Raw genomic sequence first — 25370 nt, 5'->3', positions numbered from 1 at the left:
TTTTAACAAGCTCTTCACTCTTCTCGACAAAGGTACGTCTGATTCACACGAATTTTGTCATATATAAGTGGAGACATTTGTTCAAAAAACAATTTTTTTTAATTGTTTGGTTTCTGATGTCTGATAAAATGACTAACAAAGCGTTCAAAAATATACTGGCGATATTGCCAAAGTGATTCTTGTTGCTGTTATGATATCATAATATCTACTAAGTTCGTCAATTCTCACAGGATAAGATTCGTACCGTTTTAAATGGGTGGGGTCTGAGGCATTCTTCTCTGAGAAATTTGGAATTTCCGAGCCTTAAAAATGCCATTTTCAGCATTTTAGAGCATTAAAAATGTATTTTGTGGGCATCGTTTTTGTGTAAAAACAACACATTTTGCTTACGTTTTTTTCAAAAAAAAAAATGAAGTGAACAATACTTGAATGTTTTGCCAAATATTTAGGCTCATTATCATGCCAAATGTATGGCTCATTAGCATGTCTAGGAACGTAAAATTTATTTTACAATAATGCTATTCAAAAACAGATATAGTATTTAAAATTTTTTACCAAGTTGTCAGGCATTGACCCCCCTAGAGACACCCATTCAAACCTCTATGTAATGAGTTAAGTTAGAAATTTGGTACTACAAGTGACGGTTCATAGATATAGAAAAGCTCAGACTTCAAACCATGCAAGTTTATTGTAACTCTTTACTTATCTCCACATCAGTGCCAGCAAATTCACCTTTTGAGAAAAAACTCAAAATTTTTTTCTGCCAAAGATTAAGCAAAAATTATCAGAGTGAAAATTTGCAGTTAAGGACAGCTTAATGCCATAAATGTTTATTAGGCATTTCACTCGACTATTATCTACATTTCAATATTTTCTACATTATTCATTACCTACAATATCTGCAATATTTTCTACAGTATCTATCTACAATATTTTACAATATTCTACAATTATCTACAATAATTTCACTATTATCTACATTATTAACATTTCACTAGACTATTATCTTCTGCAAGGTGTGCTATATAGCAATCACTAGTAGCATTGTATTATCAAATACAAACAGAATGTAACCAACATGTCTTTAATTATATAATTACATGAATGTTAAAATTGGTTCATGTGTCATGCTTACTGGTTATGATAAATATCTTTTCATATGATCAAAGCTCGTTTAAATGTAAATCTGATAAAACTCAAAACAATGTTGGCTTTCTTTTGAACATCAATGACTGAAATTAAATGAGATATGATCTTCGCACTTAGCTGGACAATTTAAGCAATCGTCTCATAAAACAATATTGACAAACATTCAAATGACCGAAATGTCGCTCGCGATTGAGATCGAGATAAAGGAGTCTCTGAACGCCAGAAACGCTATTTTATTGGTCAATGGCTAGATAAGTGGACGATATGGAATAATCTCGACCTATAAGCGGGGTGGCCGGACCTATAAGAGAGTCCACTTGCTATCGTGTAATTGGTTCGTTTAAATCTTACTGTGATTAGTTTGACCGATTTTGACTGATAGCCAACTGAACTAACATAGTCAAGCTCACTGTCTGAATTGAATGTTTGATCGTTTCATAGTAATTTTCTAAAGCATGATAGAAACTAAACTACAATCAGATGGAATTTATTGAAATCTTTTACAAATTCATATATTGACATGAATGCTGCTTTCTAAACTGGGAATTTTTTCAAGAGGGCGAAAAATTTATAGATGAATTGTAAATGCTTGGCAAAGACGATCTCGCGAGTGACATTTCAGTCATTGATGTTCAAAAGCAAGCCAACATTGTTTTGAGTTTTATCAGCAGAATATTACATCCAAAATCGTAAGTAAAGGACAACTGAAGTGTATGCATGAATGTATTATATCAAAGTCAATTTATGCGAGTGTGTGATGCGATTTATGTTAATATGGCGTATGGTAAGCAGATTGATGCTTCTAAAATTGTTGTTACCGAATGACTTTTAGCTATGATTTCTTTAGTGCTTGGGGAATCGTGACCGTTATATGGCAGGGAAATCCAACATTCCTGCAAATATATTTCAATGGACAAAAAATCTGTAGCAATAAGGCGCCATACTATTATTTACTTTATCATAAACAAATGTTTGGGTCTTTTCAGTTTATGATCATTGATCATTCAATCATAAGACAGTTATACTACATATTGTTTAAGATTTGAGAAAACTAACATTGATTACATGAGAAGCTGTTTACTATAACTTGTGATTTTGAGTCTTCTGATCCATGAAGCTTTTTATTTTGACAATTTGACGGGAATGGTATTAAACCTTAGTATTTCACATACATGAAATGTTGTCCCATGTCACATAGTGTCCCCTTTTCTAACTGAACACCTCATGTAGAGATGTAAAGGTGTGTTAATCTACGGCTCATACCAGATTGTTTGCCATAAATTCCAAAGGGCTATTGATGTATGAAAAGCATTTTCTATAAAGTAAAAATGTCTTCCTATGTATGCAGATAAACCTTGAAATTTGGCAAAACAGCAAAGTATTTTTCATGATCACTAGGTAATTTTTCTGATGATCATTATAATTTCTAAACTAAATTATTTCAGATTTACATTTAAACGAGCTTTGATTATATGAAAAGATATTTATCATAATCAGTAAGCATGACACATGAACCAATTTTAACATTCATGTAATTATATAATTAAAGACATGTTGGTTACATTCTGTTTGTATTTGATAATACAATGCTACTAGTGATTGCTATATAGCACACCTTGCAGAAGATAATAGTCTAGTGAAATGTCAATAATGTAGATAATAGTGAAATTATTGTAGATAATTGTAGAATATTGTAAAATATTGTAGATAGATACTGTAGAAAATATTGCAGATATTGTAGGTAATGAATAATGTAGATAATAGTGAAATGTAGATAATAGTCGAGTGAAATGCCTAATAAACATTTATGGCATTAAGCTGTCCTTAACTGCAAATTTTCACTCTGATAATTTTTGCTTAATCTTTGGCAGAAAAAAAATTTTTTAGTTTTTTCTCAAAAGGTGAATTTGCTGGCACTGATGTGGAGATGGTTAAAGAGTTACAATAAACTTGCATGGTTTGAAGTCTGGGCTTTTCTATATCTATGAACTGTCACTTGTGGTACAAATTTCTAACTTAACTCATTACATAGAGTTTTGAATGGGGGTCTCTAGGGGGTCTATGCCTGACAACATGGTAGAAATTTTTAAATACTATATCTGTTTTTGAATAGCATTACTATAAAATAAATTTTACGTTCCTAGACATGCTAATGAGCCATATATTTGGCATCATAATAAGCCTAAATATTTGGCAAAACATTCAAGTATTGTTCACTTCATTTTTTTTTTTGAAAAAAACGTAAGCAAAATGTGTTGTTTTTACGCAAAAACGATGCCCACAAAATACATTTTGTAATGCTCTAAAACGCTGAAAATGGCATTTTTAAGGCTCTGAAATTCAAAATTTCTCAGGGGAAAATGCCTCAGACCTCTCCAGGTGCGGAGCGCCTCCGACGTTTTATGACTGATGTTTGAAAAATCCTAGATCCGCCCTTGCTTCCGCCGTGGAGTTTTTCTTAATGCCGTGAAGTTTTGTTTATTGCAGTGGAGTTTTGTTTATTGCCGTGGAGTTTTGCTGATTGACGTTGAGTTTTGCTTATTGCCGTGGAGTTTTGTTTATGTTTTTCTTCGAATACGAAGGAAATATTAGGAACAGTGTGGTATTGAAATCAAATGCATTGAGGCATTAGTTAATGAACTCTTTGATACATGTCGTACAGTAAAAAATATCTGTATTAAACAGCTTGCCTGTTCAATATGGCATTTTATGGATAATCAAGACGATGGTGTATAAAGGTTTGCCTTATGCTGACAGTTTTATACATGCTATCTGTTGTTTCTGTAAATGAACTATTTATTCTTATACTAAACAGGCTAATACGTCAAAACGAAAATAAGAAACTACTTTCTACGTACAATACTATATTATGTTATGCTTTCACCTAGAAATTATTGTCCAAAAAAAGCTTATGACAACATGCATGAAACATCAAATATAGTACTGCCTCATTTGAAGAAATCAATACTTTTTACAATTCCAGGTGATCCGATCCTGATCGAAAACAGATCAGGGCAAAAACATCTTTATATATCTTTTATAAAACAATAATAATGTAATAAAGATGAATTCAAAGAAAATGTTTTAATCTTTCCTCTAACAAGTATTCATGATTGATTAGCAAATACTCTTTGATTGATTAAATAGATGAAGCTCAGCTATCGACCCATCAACGCAGGCGTTTTATTGTTTTAATTTTATATAATGCAAATTTGTCAGTTGTCATTCGGGGAAGAAAAAAATACGAACTTGATTTATTTCTTCCACTATTATATTAAAGTGAAATGAATAAGGAGTGTTTCGAGGAGAACACACTGAAAACTAAGATGGAAACCATTTTGACGTAATTTATTACTATATAATATAACATTGCTAGTTGAATTTTCAGCCTTGCATTAGCTAGTTCTTGTGGAAACGACCGCATGTTGTGCTTCTGTCATTGCGAATAAGTTATAAATAATACATATATGTATGTAAAAATTTTTATCGTGACTTGACATTCTTCACTTCCAGACTATTTAAGTTTTGTAAGATGTGCTGATTCTATACGTCAAGGAAATGCTAAATACAAATGAGAGGACATAAATTCGTAGAGTAGATCAAATGGGTGAACTACAAATGTAAAAACAGCTGTCCATTTGCTGAAATCCACTGTTTTCAATTAAAAAATTTTTTTGCGTGGTAGCAACCGTTGCTTGTAGTATAACTAATTATTTGCTAACGAATAAGATTCGTTCAATTTAATCAACATTCCTTCTATCTTAGCAGCCTGCATTGTTTGACTGCTACTCTACGTCTGCTATGATAAGGAGCTTCACAAATTCTGAAAGCAATCGCATTGAAACAGATAGCATAATTTTTCTCAAGACTTTTTACGGTATATTGACAAATTTCTGATTTTAACAAGCTCTTCACTCTTCTCGACAAAGGTACGTCTGATTTACACGAATTTTGCCATATATAAGTGGAGACATTTGTTCAAAAAACAATTTTTTTTAATTGTTTGGTTTCTGATGTCTGATAAAATGACTAACAAAGCGTTCAAAAATATACTGGCGATATTGCCAAAGTGATTCTTGTTGCTGTTATGATATCATAATATCTACTAAGTTCGTCAATTCTCACAGGATAAGATGCGTACCGTTTTAAATGGGTGGGGTCTGAGGCATTCTTCTCTGAGAAATTTGGAATTTCCGAGCCTTAAAAATGCCATTTTCAGCATTTTAGAGCATTAAAAATGTATTTTGTGGGCATCGTTTTTGTGTAAAAACAACACATTTTGCTTACGTTTTTTTCAAAAAAAAAAATGAAGTGAACAATACTTGAATGTTTTGCCAAATATTTAGGCTCATTATCATGCCAAATGTATGGCTCATTAGCATGTCTAGGAACGTAAAATGCGTTCAAAAATATACTGGCAATATTGCCAAATTTATTCTTGTTGCTGTTATGATAGCTACTAAGTTCGTCAATTCTCACAGGATAAGATTCGTACCGTTTTAAATGTCACTATTTTCAGACATGGGACTTCTAGAGAAAAACTGCTGTGATGTGAGAAATAACAGGTCCCTGTTAGTGTTATATATTTTCTATTCACCGAAACGTGTACTTAACCCTCTAAAGGGCCATATGTAGTGAAATGCATCATAATGTAACTACTCCACGCGGTCTGCGTTAAAGAACTCGAGATTGACAAACTTTTAGGCGGACAAACATAATGTGTGTCGCATCGTGTTGTGACTCTCTTGGGGCCAGATGTTTTCTCAATTAAGTTTCGTTTCGTAATTATTGCTCGCGCGAGCAATGGCCACTAACAGGTTAAATTGTTCGCCATGGCGATTACTAAATGAAAAATGCAGACATGCGAACAAATAGAAAAAAGGGAAGCTGTAAAGCAGCACAACTCAGGGGCGGATCTAGGATTTTTCAAACATCAGTCATAAAACGTCGGAGGCGCTCTGAACCTGGGTGGGGTCTGAGGCATTCTTCTCTGAGAAATTTTGAATTTCAGAGCCTTAAAAATGCCATTTTCAGCGTTTTAGAGCATTACAAAATGTATTTTGTGGGCATCGTTTTTGCGTAAAAACAACACATTTTGCTTACGTTTTTTTCAAAAAAAAATATGAAGTGAACAATACTTGAATGTTTTGCCAAATATTTAGGCTCATTATCATGCCAAATGTATGGCTCATTAGCATGTCTAGGAACGTAAAATTTATTTTACAATAATGCTATTCAAAAACAGATATAGTATTTAAAAATTTCTACCAAGTTGTCAGGCATTGACCCCCCTAGAGACACCCATTCAAACCTCTATGTAATGAGTTAAGTTAGAAATTTGGTACTACAAGTGACAGTTCATAGATATAGAAAAGCATAAACATGAATGTTAAAATTGGTTCATGTGTCATGCTTACTGGTTATGATAAATATCTTTTCATATGATCAAAGCTCGTTTAAATGTAAATCTGAAATAATTTAGTTTAGAAATTATAATGATCATCAGAAAAAATACCTAGTGATCATGAAAAATACTTTGCTGTTTTGCCAAAATTCAAGGTTTATCTGCATACATAAGAAGACATTTTTACTTTATAGAAAATGCTTTTCATACATCAATAGCCCTTTGGAATTTATGGCAAACAATCTGGTATGAGCCGTAGATTAACACACCTTTACATCTGTACTTGAGTGTTCAGTTAGAAAAGGGGACAATATGTGACATGGGACAACATTTCATGTATGTGAAGTACTAAGGTTTAATACCATTCCAGTCAAATTGTCAAAATAAAAAGCTTCATGGATCAGAAGACTCAAAATCACAAGTTATAGTAAACAGCTTCTCATGTAATCAATGTTAGTTTTCTCAAATCTTAAACAACATGTAGTATAACTGTCCAATGATTGAATGATCAATGATCATAAACTGAAAAGCCCCAAAGATATGTTTATGATAAAGTAAATAATAGTATGGCGCCTTATGGCTACAGATTTTTTGTCCATTGAAATATATTTGCAGGAATGTAGGATTTCGCTGCCATATAACGGCCACGATTTCCCAAGCACTAAAGAAATCATAGCTAAAAGTCCTTCGGTAACAACAATTTTAGAAGCATCACTCTGCTTACCATACGCCATATTGACATAAATCGCATCACACACTCGCATAAATTGACTTTGATATATTACATTCATGCATACACTTCAGTTGTCCTTTACTTACGATTTTGGCTTTTTTTGTAAATTTCTGCTGATAAAACTCAAAACAATGTTGGCTTTCTTTTGAACATCAATGACTGAAATGTCGCTCGCGATTGAGATCGAGATAAAGGAGTCTATGAACGCCAGAAACACTATTTTATTGGTCAATGGCTAGATCAGTGGACGATATGGAATAATCTCGACCTATAAGCGGGGTGGCCGGCGTAGTAATTTTCTAAAGCATGATAGAAACTAAACTTCAATCAGATGGAATTTATGGAAATCTTTAACAAATTCATATATTGACATGAATGTTGCTTTCTAAACTGGGAATTTTTTCAAGAGGGCGAAAAATTTATAGATGAATTGTAAATGCTTGGCAAAGACGATCTCGCGAGCGACATTTCAGTCATTGATGTTCAAAAGCAAGCCAACATTGTTTTGAGTTTTATCAGCAGAAATTTACATCCAAAATCGTAAGTAAAGGACAAGTGAAGTGTATGCATGAATGCAATATATCAAAGTCAATTTATGTGAGTGTGTGATGCGATTTATGTTAATATGGCGTATTGTAAACAGATTGATGCTTCTAAAATTGTTGTTACCGAATGACTTTTAGCTATGATTTCTTTAGTGCTTGGGGAATCGTGACCGTTATATGGCAGCGAAATCCTACATTCCTGCAAATATATTTCAATGGACAAAAAATCTGTAGCCATAAGGCGCCATACTTATATTTACTTTATCATAAACAAATGTTTGGGGCTTTTCAGTTTATGATCATTGATCATTCAATCATTGGACAGTTATACTACATATTGTTTAAGATTTGAGAAAACTAACATTGATTACATGAGAAGCTGTTTACTATAACTTGTGATTTTGAGTCTTCTGATCCATGAAGCTTTTTATTTTGACAATTTGACTGGAATGGTATTAAACCTTAGTATTTCACATACATGAAATGTTGTCCCATGTCACATATTGTCCCCTTTTCTAACTGAACACTCAAGTACAGATGTAAAGGTGTGTTAATCTACGGTCATACCAGATTGTTTGCCATAAATTCCAAAGGGCTATTGATGTATGAAAAGCATTTTCTATAAAGTAAAAATGTCTTCCTATGTATGCAGATAAACCTTGAAATTTGGCAAAACAGCAAAGTATTTTTCATGATCACTAGGTAATTTTTCTGATGATCATTATAATTTCTAAACTAAATTATTTCAGGTTTACATTTAAACGAGCTTTGATCATATGAAAAGATATTTGTCATAACCAGTAAGCATGACACATGAACCAATTTTAACATTCATGTAATTATATAATTAAAGACATGTTGGTTACATTCTGTTTGTATTTGATAATACAATGCTACTAGTGATTGCTATATAGAACACCTTGCAGAAGATAATAATCTAGTGAAATGTCAATAAGGTAGATAATTGTGAAATTTTTTTTGATAATTGTAGAATATTGTAAAATATTGTAGATAGATACTGTAGAAAATATTTCAGATATTGTAGGTAATGAATAATGTAGATAATAGTGAAATGTAGATAATAGTCGAGTGAAATGCCTAATAAACATTTATGGCATTAAGCTGTCCTTAACTGCAAATTTTCACTCTGATGACTTTTGCTTAATCTTTTGCAGAAAAAAAAATTTTGAGTTTTTTCTCAAAAGGTGAATTTGCTGGCACTGATGTGGAGATGGGTAAAGAGTTACAATAAACTTGCATGGTTTGAAGTCTGAGCTTTTCTATATCTATGAACTGACACTTGTAGTACCAAATTTCTAACTTAACTCATTAAATAGAGGTTTGAATGGGGGTCTCTAGGGGGGTCTATGCCTGACAACTTGGTAGAAATTTTTAAAGACTATATCTGTTTTTGAATAGCATTACTATAAAATAAATTTTACGTTCCTAGACATGCTAATGAGCCATATATTTGGCAAAACATTCAAGTATTGTTCACTTCATTTTTTTTTGAAAAAAACGTAAGCAAAATGTGTTGTTTTTACGCAAAAACGATGCCCAAAAAATACATTTTGTAATGCTCTAAAACGCTGAAAATGGCATTTTTAAGGCTCTGAAATTCAAAATTTCTCAGGGGAGAATGCCTCAGACCCCTCCCGGTGCGGAGCGCCTCCGACGTTTTATGACTGATGTTTGAAAAATCCTAGATCCCCGCCCCTGCTTCCGCCGTGGAGTTTTTCTTAATGCCGTGAAGTTTTGTTTATTGCCGTGGAGTTTTGTTTATTGCCGTGGAGTTTTGCTTATTGCCGTGGAGTTTTGTTTATGTTTTTCTTAGAATATGAAGGAAATATTAGGAACAGTGTGGTATTGAAATCAAATGCATTGAGGCATTAGTTAATGAACTCTTTGGTACATGTCGTACAGTAAAAAATACCTGTATTAAACAGCTTGCCTGCACAATATGGCATATTATGGATAATCAGGATGATAGTGCATAAAGGTTTGCTTTATGCTGACCGTTTTATAAATGCTATCTGTTGTTTCTGTAAATGAACTATTTATTCTTATAGTAAACAGGCTAATACGTCAAAACGAAAATAAGAAACTACTTTCTACGTACAATACTATATTATGTTATGCTTTTACCTAGAAATTATTGTCCAAAAAAAGCTTATGACAACATGCATGAAACATCAAATATAGTACTGCCTCATTTGACGAAATCAATACTTTTTACAATTCCAGGTGATCCGATCCTGATCGAAAACAGATCAGGGCAAAAACATCTTTATATATCTTTTATAAAATAATAATAATATAATAAAGATGAATTCAAAGGAAATGTTTTAATCTTTCCTCTAACATTTATTCATGATTGATTAGCAAATACTCTTTGATTGATTTAATTGATGAAGCTCAGCTATCAACCAATCAACGCAGGCGTTTTATTGTTTTAATTTTATATAATGCAAATTTGTCAGTTGTCATTAGGGGAAGAAAAAAATGCGAACTTGATTTATTTCTTCCACTATTATTAAAGTGAAATGAATAAGGAGTTTTTCGAGGAGAACATACTGCAAACTAAGATGGGAACCATGCATTTTGACGTAATTTATTATTATATAATATAACATTGCTAGTTGAATTTTCAGGCTTGCATTAGCTAGTTCTTGTGGAAACGAACGCATGTAGTGCTCCTGTCATTGCGAATAATTTATGTGTGTAAACGTTTTATCGTGACTTGAGATTCTTCACTTGCAGACTATTTAAGTTTTATAAGATGTGCTAATTCTATTTGTCAAGGAAATGCTAAATACAAATGAGAGGACATAATTTCGGAGAGTTTAGATCAATTGGGTGAAATACAAATGTAAAAACAGCTGTCCATTTACTAAAATCCACTGTTTTTAATTAAAAATTTTTCTTGCGTGGTAGCAACAGTTGCTAGTAGCATAACTAATTATTTGCTAACGAATAAAATTCGTTCAATTTCATCAACACTCCTTGTAACTTAGCAACTTGCAGTGTTTGACTGGTACTCTACGTCTGCTATGATAGGCAGCTTCACAAATTCTAAAGGCAATCGCATTGAAACAGATAGCATCATTTTTCTCAAGACTTTTTACGGTATATTGAAAAATTTCTGATTCACACAAATTTTGCCATATATAAGTAGAGACGTTTGTTCAAAAAACAATTTTTTTTAATTGTTGGTTTCTGATGTCTGATAAAATGACTAACAAAGCGTTCAAAAATATACTGGCAATATTGCCAAAGTGATTCTTGTTGCTCTTAAGATAGCTACTAAGTTCGTCAATTCTCACAGGATAAGATTCGCACCGTTTTAAATGTCACTATCTTCAGACATGGGATTTCTAGAGAAAAACTGCTGTGATGTGAGTCATAACAGGTCCCTGTTAGTGTTATATATTTTCTATTAACCGAAACTTGTACTTAACCCTCTAAGGGGCCATATGTAGTAAAATGCATCATAATATAACTACTCCACGCGGTCTGCGTTAAAGAACTCGAGATTGACAAACTTTTAGGCGGACACACATAATGTGTGTAGCATCGTGTTGTGACTCTCTTGGGGCCAGATGTTTATTCTATTCACTTTCGTTTCGTAATTATTATTCGCGCGAGCAATGGCCACTAACAGGTTAAATTGTTCGCCATGGCGATTACTAAATGAAAAATGCAGACATGCGAACAAATAGAAAAAAGGGAAGCTGTAAAGCAGCACAATTGTTTCTATGTAAAGGAAGTTTCTTGTTTGGTTCATTTTTAACCTTTTACTTTGTTCCCCATTCGCTGATATATGTGCTTTAATTCCCCTAGTTATTACTGTATTGTAAGTCTACATTATTAAATCAATCTTAGCATAAATCTTCAAATAAAACACTTCATGGCCTACTCAAATTTACACGGCCTGATATCTTGCCATAGCAAGACCAAAAATGCAAGGCCATTAATGCATTCAGGATTTCTAAATGATTTCGACTTCTACCACTTATATGCGAAATCGGATTGGAGTATATACTAGAGATCAAGTGTCTCAGAGACAAACAAAACATTTGCATGCTGAAATTGAAACAAAAAACTCGAGTTGAAAGTAGATGCCTTTTAAATAACACAGTCTCGGTTAATATAAATAAAATTACATCAATTGCCTTTGGAACGCTTGCTTTGCTTTAGTGCAACAACTCGGTCTTTGACAACAGTCTCTGTTCGCCTTTTCCTTTGATTGTTGAGGAAGACGTTACAAATAATTCTTATTGCCCGGTTATTGGCGATGTGTTCGTGCTGTTCGCAGACGAACCCTTCGTTACACAAAACGGTTTTCAAAAGATCCTCCGCAACAAATCGCCATGGCAAGCTAGAGTCTTGAATTATATTTGCTGCTGCATTCAGTACAGCAAATCCATGAGCAACAAAATTACCGAACGCAGCAGATGGTTCCTTCAATCCGCCACAAGAAAGTAACTGCACATATGGCGAAACACCATTATTGGTTAGTAGTTGCTCACAGAAACTATTGCAAAGCTTAACCAGCTTTTTTGCAATGTACCCAGCAACGTTATCAGAAATTTCCTTAGAAGCATCCGTCAAACATATCCTATTAGACTCAGATATGATTGGCTGCACGGAGTCTCTAAATTCTGCTACTTTTTCCGGTGATTTTTCATCGGTGACTTTGACCCGATCATCAATGTCCAGTTCTTCCTTCACAAGGCTTTTTATTTTTAGAATCTTTTCTGAGAATACCACATCTTTTAAGCCGACCAAAAAACGACCACCACTCATTTGGCGGTACTGGCCATACCGTTTTTCCAAAGGATCACTCTGGAAGCGCGATGTCAGCACATATGAATAACCCTCACTTAAAAGTTCTTCAATTAAAGCAGCATGGCAGCGAAGGGTGCATCGAAGCGCATGACTAGTTTGAGCAGTAAGATTGAATTTGTCGCAATTCGGCAATTTAAGGTTATCCCACTCGTCAATCCAATCTGTAAAGGCTCTCAAGAATTTGGGTTTTTTGTCATTGAGAACTGCAGCATTCCCAAGGCGATTCGAGGTGTTAAATCGGGATTTTGAATTTGAAATTGTCCACCAAACATCAACAAGGTGCAGGAAACTTGCAGCGTCGTCGGCTTTGTCAGGAAAATAATGTCTTATGCCGGTAGCGGTTGAACGTGAAAAAATGGCTAAAGCTACGGGTACATTCTGTTTACAATTTCCCGGGTGTAAAACCTTCGCACTAAGTTCAGGCGCTGCCCTTAAATTTGCCTCAAGTTTCTGATCTTTCTCGTACACCTCATGAAGTAACCGCCACGAAATTTCTCCTCCGCTTACTGAAATAGGGTCATAAAACCCAGTAAAATTGAAAGTAGGAAAAAGAAACCTTTTGCGATTCAGCAAATTATTTCTGATGTTCTTCACCAGGTGAAAAGAGTCGAAAAACAGATAGGTGTTCTGACTATTCACTGTGATATACAGATCATCAACACCGGCGCCACACGCAGAGCGCAAATCCTTGTATGAATTGACGTTCGAAGAGTGATCATCCGATACAATTCCTCTGACACGGAATCCGTTTTCTTGAAGTAGTTTCAAACAGGCTAAAACCTCGTCTTTTAACCATTTCCCAGTTATTTGTTTCTCGGGAAGGGCTTTCACAACATATGGAATGTTACTATTTAACCCAACGATCATGAAACATACCACACCTTTATACAGCTCACCTTGTTCATCTGCACCATATGATTCACCAGCAATGTACTCTTCGCACTTCTGAAGAAACATTTCATCCACGATCAAAATCACATCATCAAAATACTGCCGTTGTCTTTAAGAAGGTTCGCAGCTTTCAATGCATTGATCTTTCCAGCTGTTATTCGCCGGAGGAGGGAAACAGATGGCAATTTAAACTCTTCTTGCAGCAGTTTTTAAGTCTGTAGAGATGTATAACGTAACAAGAGGGCATACCGAATCATATTTGATGAATACACAGGGCTCTTCTGATATTTCAACTTCCTTAACTCTTCCAACACACCGCCACAGGATAAGCTCTTTTGTTCAACATAGGCAAGGAAATTGTGAAGCATACTTTTACTCGTCAATTTACACTGACCTCTACGAAACCACTCGGGTAAAGGAAGCGGGGCACCTTGGTGATAAAGGCATACGCGCAGATCAACATCCACTCGGATGCAAACTGCAACTTCAGGCACAGATTGTTCATTCTTTTCCATTTTGAAAAAAATGGCATGGTCGTCATGGCGAGAAGACCAAATTCGTGGAGCAGTGAGTCGTTAATGTCACCAAAATCTTTGATTATGTCAAGGTGCTTGAACTTGTCAAACTCATCTTCCTGAAAAACGCGTTGAGTCGCAGGTTTTCGAATCTTTGGGATTGAAGGTTGCAGTGAGGGACGATCTTTCAGGCTCTCTGGATGGTTGGAATTGGCTTCATTGACTTGATGAGGCGAGGATACTTGGTATTTCGCTGGATATAGTTGTCCTCGAAGTGATGTTCGCATATTAACACGGATTTCCGTTCAGCGGTGTCATGAGCTACTCTGTTCAAGAACAAGCGCCATATCGGTTGCAGCTCCTCGCCTTTTGTAAACTCGAATACATTCCCACTAGCGTGTCCTTTGAAGTTGGTGTAACACCCAGCAACGCTACATTTGTTTGGCATTCTGCACTGCAACTGACGAACAACTCAATCAAGATCTTATCACAAACACTCAACTAACCAAGAGAAATTTACTTTTTCAAATGAACAACTTATCTCAATAACAATCATTTCAGAAGAAAACAGGAAACGATTCATGAAAAACTTCCTGCCTGTCATGCTCTATTTTTAGATTTGAGAAGAAAACTTGCTGACTCATTTGAAGTTCAATGGCCTTGCATTTTTGGCCTTGCTATGGCAAGATATCAGGCCGTGTAAATTTGATTAGGCCATGAACACTTCAAGTTATTGTAACAAAAAACAATAGAAATGGCTGGCAAAATATTTAGCTAAGTAAAGAACTGATTACATGAAGCAATTTCAGCCCAGGCCCGTTATAGTATCCTATCAAAATAGCGTACGCGATTACATGAGAACAATTCTATGTGTTGTGCCAGATGCATCGCTAGATCCGTTACTTGTATCTATCACGTTGTAGTTAGGACGGATTATGGCAAGTTCTTCTTTTAAGTCGGTGACCCTTTTTTCCATAGGTTCCTTCTTTGTCAATTTCTCGCAAAATTGACTGCACAGCATGTTTAGGAACTTATGTGGGTACACTTGTGTTTAACTAAAGTTTATGCCAAACGGAACAATATCCTTTTAAGCAAACATGTGCGTCAACGAACTCCCTAATTTATCTCTCAAAGTCATCATTGTTGTAGTCAATATTTCGCGTTTTTTTGCTTAAAACTGGCCATTAGCCTTTTACTTAGAGCAATGCTAAATGCTTAACATAATGTATGTCATGTTTTCTTAAAAACAATCGAAGTTCTTCACACTTAAATCCTTTATAGAAATGAAAGAAGATAAGTCTTTCAAGGGAAAACTCTTCGTGCAACTAGTCTAAATCAGTGAACTCAATAATAAATTGGTAAAAATGAAATAAAAGAGTGCTGAATCCGCCGAATCGAATCGTTTGACGCCACTTTGAATTTGCTATTTTGGCGGCATATTGTATATTGTCAATTGTATATTCCCCTTCCGCCGTAGAGTTTTGCTTAATGCCGTGGAGTTTTGTTTATTGCCGTGGAGTTTCGTTTATTGCCGTGGAGTTTCGTTTATTGCCGTGACATTTGTAGGCCACCGTACGTACAAAGTAAAATCAAAATCTTGCTGCTTGCATTTCTAAGATAAGTATTACTAAATCAAACTATCAAATGCTTCTGAAATAATTAGATTAAAAGAGTTATAAAGCAAGCCCGTTTTTTTGCCTTATAATTTAAATATTTTTGTGCTCATCCTATCATTGAAAAAACGATAAATGATTTAATTTTTTAAAGAAACGAACGGCACAATTTTGTAGAAAAAAATACCAAGTCGGGCAGACTTCACCAGTGGGTTATAGTTTACATTGACAGTATTTTTCACACAATGCCTTACTCGCACTTAATACTTGGTTTGATTTAGTTAAATGAATTGATAAGTTAAGCAAACACGTCAGAATAAAATGTTCAGTAGTTTAAAGGAAAAACGAGTGAAACTCACTTCTCAATAAGTGCATACTCACACTCTCATAGCATAATGCTATATACTCATACTCCTGAAGTGAAACTGAGATCGAGAGTTAGTAAAGTAAGTTAGAGCTAAACGTCCCACAAGCAGTACTCAGCTTTACTTAATAGAGTTAAGTGGATGAAAACATTAGAATTCTTAAGTTGTTCCTAAAATTGCACTGCAGATTTACTAAAAATCACAATGCTCTAAACCAATTAGAATCAAGAATTTTTGATACATATTGTTAACATAATATAGTATAATATAAAGTAATTCATAGTTAGAGAATTAGAACTAATCATTGAGTTCTTTAAGACCTGGGGTCGGTTGCACGAAGCATGGAGAGCGTTATCCATTGGATAACAATATTATTTAAACTTTTATAAAACGTTTTAAAAAGCAAAAAATACAAGATTCAAGCTTAGCAATCACTGCAATATAATATTGTTTCGAAGATTACGGAATTTTTTAGTCGTAAGAAAGATATAAACACCTTTTTTACAAGTTTGAATATTTTTACTATCCAATGGACAACGCTATCCGGGCTTCGTGCAACCGGCCCCTAGAGGAAACTTCACGTCAGAAAAATTACTATTGCGTGGTCTGTGTCAAAAGCATGGCGGATTTTGGTTGTCTAAGTCAGCAGAAAGACACGGCTCATGAAATAAATTTTTTTTCGCCAACCCGGATTTAGACAACCACGACTGCGATTATATAACATATCAATGCCAACACGAACTCTATATTAACAAATTTATCTATAAAACATGCTGCAAACTTGTGTCGTATGCGGATACTGAAGTTCTGCAAGAAAGGAAACATTTCATGACACCGGTAAGCTAGCCTACGTAAGTTTGTTTGCCATTTAAAGTGTTCAGTGTTTTATTTTTAAGTCAACACTTGAAGTGATGCTATATATTTTGTGAATGCTTTTACTACTAAGTTTTAATTTAAGTTGTTTGTCCAGTCTTATTTGTCCTTTGCTCGCTTGCTAGACGTGAAAAAACATCCAATTCTTACCGAGATATGCTTATCTTAAAACTCCTGGATTGAATTGAGTTTACCTCCAAGAAATGGAGGAGTTTGTCATAATGTTTTTCTTAGAATATGAAGAAAATATTAAGAACAGTGTGGTATTGAAATCAAATGCATTGAGTCATTAGTTAATGAACTCTTTGGTACATGTCGTACAGTAAAAAATACCTGTATTAAACAGCTTGCCTGCACAATATGGCGTATTATGGATAATCAGGATGATGGTGCATAAAGGTTTGCTTTATGCTGACAGTTTTATAAATGCTATTTTTTGTTTCTGCAAATGAACTATTTTTTCTTAAAGTAAACAGGCTAATACGTTTGTAATAAACAGAAATTTTTGTCCAAGAAAAGATTATGACGGCGTGCATGAAACATTAAATTTAATACTGCCTCATTTGACGAAATCAATACTTTTTTCAATTCCAGGTGATCCAAAATTAATATAAGAGGCATTGGTTGTAATGAAGTTGAACGTAGAAAAGAAAAAATAAATGACAAAGAACTTCTTTGTGTCATATGAAGAATTAATAGAAATTATTTAACAGAATAACAATAGCTATCCAGTAAAAAAAGTAGAATCTGTCTTCAACATGAGACTTTTCCAATTTCGTTTAGTTTCTTCGTACAAAATACTGTTTTAGATAAACTTGTTTTTTTGTTTAATAACACGTTGATACTTGCAGATAAAAATATAAAAGCGTATAATTAAACAAATAACTTGCACTCACAATGTCTACAAGACCATGTCCTCACCCACATGTGCGCATTTACATATATAAATGACGTTATAAACATAACTATGTTTATCGTTTGTTTTGTTATGTTACTGTTTTAATTATTGAATATCTCTTCTCGCAAACTATCATAATTCTAACAGATTTTTTAGTATTACACTAATATTTTTACCAAGAGACAAAAGGAAAAATTAAAAGGCATAATGTAAAATTCAATAGTTTGTCAAGTTTTTGAATCTAGAAAAAATTAGTAAAGGTAACTGTAATTTATAATGGGAACTTTAGACGAGTAGTGCAATGTTAGCGTTTTTGAGAGTTAATACATTCTTCTTGACATACATTACACTAGGCCATAATATTATAAGTATAATGGCTGTACAATAACAATTGTAGAACTTGCAAAATATCTTCACCAAAATTATAATTATTTAAACAGGTTTATCCTCGTGTAGCAATAAACAAGGTCGTTTTTTAGAGAAACCAGTGCACTTTAATTTCCGAAATTGTATAGTCAATGGGAAATTAATGTAGCTCTGTCCTGTAGTAGATCCATGGTTGTACCAAATAGTTCACAAACAATCCAGTTTCTAATATCTTGGCTCAAATCAGAAATTTCCAACAAGCAAATTGGTGATCATAGCATTTTGGTTTTTGTTCATTTGCTCTCCTAGTTCAAGATATTTTCTTTATAAGTTCTTAGTAAACTTATTAGAATGTCATTACGTTATAACTTAAGACACTTAGAATCAATCCTACCAAAATGACTAAAAAAAATACATACCTAATTACTCATGATATATTTCCAGTTGACTTAAGTCGTAGAGTAAGCAAACTTTTTCTCACTCCTTTTTGGGCATTTTAACTAAGATTTACTCATCTATTCAAGAAAGACAGTTGCACCAAACTGTTTACAAACAGTCAAAAACACAAGCAGTGTGCATGGTTTATGTATAAGCTTCACGACATTGACGTTTGTTGTTATTTCTAATCTAGTTATATTGAGAAAATTATTTGAGGAAATATACGTTTTTTACCGTAGATTGTCCTCGTTTTGATGTGTGTGTTTATTTCACAAAATCCTGAAAGATTATTTTTAATATTATTTGCTTCGGTATCGTGGTTGTTTTCAGTGGTTGTCATTAATATAGGCAGCAATAGCAATCTGGATTCCGGAGGGAAAAATTTTTCTCAAAGTAGAAGTTTTAACAATCGAAATCCGACCTTATCACCATATTTTTGACAGCCGGGTCCAGGCCCCTTGTCCCCCCGGTTTTATAGAACTCAATAGAATTTATGTTACTTCAGTTCCTAGGTATAGATATGACACGTGAAATTAAGCGTCAATCTATTTGCGTGACCTTTCTAGTTGTTATTGAGCAGAAAAGCATATTATGAAACCTATAATATCAATAAATAAAACACATAATCTAACATATATTATTAATGTAATAATACAGATATGCTACTTTTTATTCATTTAATAGGATTTCCTCAATAAATTTTTTCCATTTTATTTTCATAAGATGTCGGAGCATCAAGAGTTATTCAACGAGATGAAATTAATTATAAGGCTTTTTTCTTTGAGTATGAAATCGCTTTGCGTCGTAGATGCCTTTGGTACAGATAAAGCCTTTGCCAGCGAGTTCAGGAAACTCCGTGATGACACAAGAAGTGACGCAATAGTCTACATAAAAAACGTGTTACCAGTCTGCACTAAGTTTGTAGAATGTTTGAAAGATTACTTTGAAAAATACGAGAAGTTGAGCTTCGACAAATGGAATAGTTCACTGCAAGCTATACGAGATGAGACAAAAAAATACGAAGAGAACGGAAAGGCTGTTCTTGAAATGCACAAGGACTTGCTTATTCCACTCAAGCAACGAGAACTTGAAGCAAATAATCTTATTCAAAAATTTGAGGCTCTGCAAATGGAATACGAAAAGCGAGCGAGCATATTAAAAGAAACAGCCAAAAAACAAAGAAAATGGGCTTTGTGGCTAGCTTTAATTCCATATGCAAAGCCATATTTGTTAGCATTATCTGATCAAAACATTGTTCAGGCACTAGCAAAGGACGAGCATGTCTTTATCAATGAGTGCGCAGTCATAATTGTTGCAGAAACGTTGATACCCGCTATAAAAGAATTCATTGAATGTCTAGAAAAAGCGAATGCATTCCTCGAAGTTACTGAGAGAGAATTAAATGTATTTTTAAAATATCTTGATTCTAATGATTTGGAAGAACGTAAAGAACGCTTTTACCAAAAAATGCAATCTCAATCAAGGGACATGATAGGTCCTTGTGAAGAATTTTGCTCAACCTTATCATCTATTGAAGCTGATTTCTTGTCTTTTCTTAACGAGGGAATGGACATTACAAACATCTAACATCATTATCCGATGTTTTTTTGTTTGTGTAACTTAGTTTACTTTATGGCCAGTAGCTTATATATGAGCCAGGTATCAGTTTTAAGATTTATGAATGTACCACTTTTGTGAAACATTTCAAAATGTTTGTAATGTCTCGTTTTTACAATATCTTTAGACAAGTGATTTAATGTAACATTTTACTTTAATAAAGAATACTTTAATAAAGCCATTCGCTGAGTTGAAACGATTTTTGCAACACACTCACAAATACTAATCTTTGTGCACAGACTCTTTTTTTCATCTTGATAATCTAAAATGGAGATTACTTGTAATGTTCAATGTCAGTAGGGATCCAGTTTTAGTCAAAATAAATTATAGCTCCTTAATTTTAAATTCAAAGTACTTTCACAAAAGCACTATTGGTTTTGAATTTCTAAATAATATAATTTCACCAATGGATATCCCTCTGAGGGGCTTAGAAATGTAAATACATTCCAAAATCGTCTGCAGCAATTATTTTTGACTAACCCTGAATCCGCCACTGCTCAACGTCAATTGCTTTTGAAATTACCAATTTGGTTCGGAACGCGCACAGTACATAGGGTTGATCAAATCTGCAATACTCGTTTTTCTGATTTTTTTTGCAATCTCCAAGTCAACAATTGTTTGAGAAATCATTTGAAGAGTCTTTCTCCACATAGGATGATCATGATTTAAGCGATAATTTGCTAATTTTTAATGTTTTTTGAATAGTGAGTTTGTTTAGATATAAGTAAAAAACTTTAATTATAAACAACCAAACAAAAAAAATTAACAAAAACTACTTCAACACTGTATAAGTTATAAGAAATATTAATACTTAGTTCAATTTAATATCTTTGCTTACAAAATTAGTTGAAACGTACACTGATCTCGAAAGTTGCTTTGAACAAACATTTAAGCATTATTCTTAAAATCTATACTAAAAATACATACTGGCAACAATATTATATAATGTGTCACATGAGAATGAAAAAGTTCACATGTTTCCTTGCAAGTAGCTTAAGTATGAATTGATACTTATGGACTAGTAGATTACACAAAATCACGTTTATGACGTGAAAATGCGACATTTCCTCCACTATAGTCAGAATCAAATCTCGATCAAAACATCGCGAGAATTTTGCCAAAGATTTTCTTACTAATTTATTGTTATATTCGTCTGGGGAAGTAATCATTTCGTTTACTTAAGTTATTGTCAGTCTACAACAAAAAAATTATTGATAAAAGTCTCTGGAAACGGTGTGTTTAGTTTACTCTCGACCGTCGATGTTTCCTGCTTTGGTCTCGGAAACTAAACATACTATTTCACATGGTGTCAGTTCAGTAAGCAATTGCAGCAGAACTTACACTTTTCCAACGAGTTAGAAATTTTCTTTCTAATTTGTCGAAGAAATAACAATAATTCTCTTTTTGTTTTATTTCCAAAAGATTTCTGAGCTAAAAATGAAAATGGAAGCTCCGATCGAAAGCCTAAAGGATAACTTGAAAGAAATGCCTAAAAATTTCAAGTCGATTTCCTCTACAATGAGATTGCTATACGCCGAACTTGCTGTTGGTTCTTATGAAAATGCCACCTGTAAATTCAGACAACTACGCGACGACACAAGAAAAGATGCAATGGTTTATTTAAAGGTCGTGTTACCAAACTGCACAAAGTTGGTGGCATCTTTAAAAGATTACTTTGAAAATTACACGGCTTTAACTTTTGATAAATGGAAGAAATACCTGGAGGATATTCGAGATGAAATCCGCACATACAAAAAAGTCGCAGAGACTTGTGTTAAAATGCATGAAGGCATGCTGGCTTCCCTTAATAAGAGAGAATGTAAAGCAAAAATTCTCATCACAGAATTCAAAGATCTTCAAATGGAATATGAAAAACAAAAAGAAGAACTCGACAGGAAAGTGCAAAGTAAAAAAAGTTGGTCGTCGTCGTTAGTTGGAGGAGCTTTTGTTACACAATTATCAGCAGAAACATTTATGGTAAATGCTGCTATTGATGTAGCTAAATTACAGCATTTCAAAGTCAACAAAGCAGCAGCCATAGTTGTAGCAGAAACGTTGATACCTGCCATAAAAGATTTTGTGGAAGGTTTAATTAAGGCCGCAGGATTCTTCCAAGTGGTTGAGATAGAGTTGGATTCGTTTTCAGAAAAAGCAGATAGCTATGTTGAATCTCATTACACTACGATAAAAAAAGAAGCAAAAGAATTGAAATTTCTTTGCCAAAGCTTTTACTCTGTCATACCATCTGTGCTCACCGATTTTCAGTCAATTCCGTTTGAAGAAACCGACACAAATTATGTCGATAAATGGTTAAAAAATATATTGGAAGACATTGAGAAGAAAAAAAAGGTAGAGTTTTGAAGATCTATGATGCGAGTTTTTCTATGATCTAAGATCATTAGAAAAAGTCGCCTAATAGATTGTAATTCGCAACGGGTTTGTAGGTCAGATTACTCATATTTAAATTATATAGAACTAGCATAGTTATATACGTTTATCTGGTGATTTCTTTTCATATTTACTCTCTTATAGTCGTTATATGCTGTTTATAAAATATATATTCTATATTGTGTATAATAACACCAGATAATATAAAACTACGATAACTTAATTAAATCACACCTGCATGTAATATGTAAAGTTCAACATAATGCCAGATTTAAATGTTATAAAAAGTACAATATGTCCAAAAGTGGCAAAAAGCTTGTACATCATAGTGGTGAGTTGTAGGTCGCACTCAGCACCAACTTGATTTGTATTTAAGGCAAATTTGTATCATGCAAAGAATGTGATAGTTATATCTTCAATCTCGACAGCAATGTATTCTTTCATTAAAAAAAAGCTATAGAATGTAAAAGAAATTCGTGGTTATGACTGGTAAGGATAGCTTTTGAGAGTTCAGATGATTTAACTGTTCTTAAATATCAAACAAATTTCAAAATGCTCGCAAACGTTTAAAAGTCAATTCTGTCTTTATGTTTGGAGTGGTAATGTGTCCGGAAAAAACTGGTTTATTTCATCTGGCTAAATACATTTTGTTTTGGAAATAAATGTGACTAGAAGAGAAGGCGAACATGGTCAATATAAAATTCACGGTTGACTTTAGGTATAAATTATGTAGCCAAAATGGAAGAATTAAATAAACTGATGAACATACAATCAAAGTAACAGCTAAATTTTGATAGACAATGCTTAGCTATTGCGTGACTAAGTTATTGATCAATATTGTGTTCTAAAAGAGGTGAATAATTTTGCGATTGGACTTAACGATGAAAATAGTTTTTCCAAATTTGGTGCCAATTGTGCTCCATCCCCAATACTGAATAAAGGCTCCAAATGAAAATTTTTCAATGAATGTAAATAGATTCTTTGGAAAATGTTTGTTTAGTCATTTCACCTTAAGTCATTTTATCAATGAAAATGAATCAAATATTGGTGAAATATCTCAAGATGACTATTTGTTACTTGCTGATATTGGAGCGGAATAGGAGTGTGATCTCGTATCTAAAAAAACAACGGACTAAAAAAAAGACAACCTATATGAAGAGAAAGTAGTCTGAAAGAGGATCTAATCGGGTGGGAGCAAAGAAATCTAATAAAATACGTTTGAGTGATGCAGATAATGAGATAAAGAAAGTTATGAGAAAATTTGGCAGATCATTACAAGTGTTAGCTCAACAAAAACACACTTTATCTGCATCTGAAATGGATGAGGAATTACTATTTTGCCTTAGTTTAGCACCCTGGTTGAGACGTCTGAGTCCCCAACAAAAAGCTACTGCACGAAATGCTATAAAAACTTGTTCTTCAAAAATTGAATTTTCGCTTGTATCTCATGGTTACCCTCCCTCTAACATACACACAGTTGTACGTAACTGTTCTTCTGCCAAACAACCAAGAATACTATTAGATGTATGTTTTGAGAACTCTTATTGCGTTTTTTTGAGACATGAAAATTTTAAATTGATTTTACAATAAGAATGCAAGGTTGGTCTTTTCCTGTTCTTTCCCCCTTCTAGATTGCCTCCGATGATGGAAACTGCTCACCCACACTGGTAATGTGCTTACATTGCCATGAAACACTTCCTTCTTGCCTAACAAAATAGTTTATAAATTTCTTTCTCAATTCATGTGAAAGTTGTATAGATCGGACATTACAAAAACTTCAATACTTCGAGAATGAAAAGAGGTAAGCACAAACTGTTTTAGAAAATACACTGTCATTTTCAAAGTTCTGTTAAATGAAACTATAATTTAAGTAGTAAAATTTTTAAGTCATATTTAGTAAAAATATGTAAATATAGTAAAAATACAGTAATACCATATAAATACTATATAAATAATACTATATAAAAATATAGTAAAAATTTTAAGTCACAGCAAAGACGAGAAAGAAAGCCAGCTTGTTTCAGGTCAAATAATGCCATATAATAAACCTTTTAATAACCTCGCTTTCTCGGTCTTTACTGAGAAATATCAGACCTCTTTCTTTTTGTACAAACCAGTCAAACCTTGACCAATGGGCTCGGTCTGCACAAAAAAACTTCAGTCCGATTTTTCTCTGTAAAGACCTCATGATTGTTTATTAAGGGCTTAATGGTATGTTTTGACTTAAGAATTACACGTTTTGTTTACGTGTTATTGAATTTATAACATCTGCATCACATATCATCACATCTCCCCTCTTTTTATACTTAATATGTATATGTTTATGTTTTTTGCTTAAGGTATCATAAATAAATCTATACAGTTTTTTGTTTATTTTATAAGGAAAAAAGTTTGTGTTCAGGAATTATAAACACTCAAGTATGCAGGTCTTCTAAGAAGGCGTAATCCGGAGCTGTATTTTGGAGGATATACTACATACGCTCCTCCGGTTCATTACGTTCAGATTACTGGACACTTATTGGATTAGCTTTCATTGACAGGTTTTCTTGTGGCTGAGAAATGTGCCGCGTACTATTGGCACAAAGAAAAATCTCATTCGTTTCTTCTGCTGATGCATAGTAACGGCTCCATGTGACAGGGGTGGATCCAGCAATTTTCGTCACTGATGCACTTTGAGCGCCAAAGGCGCGAACCCTCTAGGGGGGTCCGGGGGTAGGCTCCCTAGGA

The 25370-nt window shown here is 33.7% G+C and overlaps 1 protein-coding gene across 2 annotated transcripts; it reads left to right on the top strand.

The window, feature by feature from the left end:
• Positions 1 to 4429: 4429 nt before the first annotated feature.
• Positions 4430 to 23419, top strand: LOC124450893. 2 transcript variants are annotated; one of them, XM_047001551.1, is made up of 2 exons: positions 4430 to 5078; positions 19362 to 20436. In XM_047001551.1, exon 2 carries the CDS (start codon positions 19362 to 19364, stop codon positions 20223 to 20225), a length of 864 nt encoding a protein of 287 aa, XP_046857507.1. In that variant the 5' UTR covers positions 4430 to 5078; the 3' UTR covers positions 20226 to 20436. The 2 variants fall into 2 exon arrangements, with proteins under 2 accessions (XP_046857507.1, XP_046857506.1); XM_047001550.1 differs by lacking the exon at positions 19362 to 20436 and adding an exon at positions 21678 to 23419 and having other exon boundaries at positions 4907 to 5078.
• The last annotated feature ends 1951 nt before the right edge of the window (positions 23420 to 25370 follow it).

The sequence above is a fragment of the Xenia sp. Carnegie-2017 genome, unplaced genomic scaffold (assembly GCF_021976095.1).
Source record: "Xenia sp. Carnegie-2017 unplaced genomic scaffold, XeniaSp_v1 HiC_scaffold_24, whole genome shotgun sequence".
NCBI classification, from domain to species: domain Eukaryota; kingdom Metazoa; phylum Cnidaria; class Anthozoa; order Malacalcyonacea; family Xeniidae; genus Xenia; species Xenia sp. Carnegie-2017.
The sequence above is the reverse complement of the archived record's forward strand: the minus strand, read 5'-3'. Positions and strand labels throughout refer to the sequence as shown.

Excerpts from the sequence above, each read along its gene's own strand:
- LOC124450893 (XM_047001550.1), top strand. The coding sequence starts at position 21,693 with ATGAAAATGGAAGCTCCGATCGAAAGCCTAAAGGATAACTTGAAAGAA.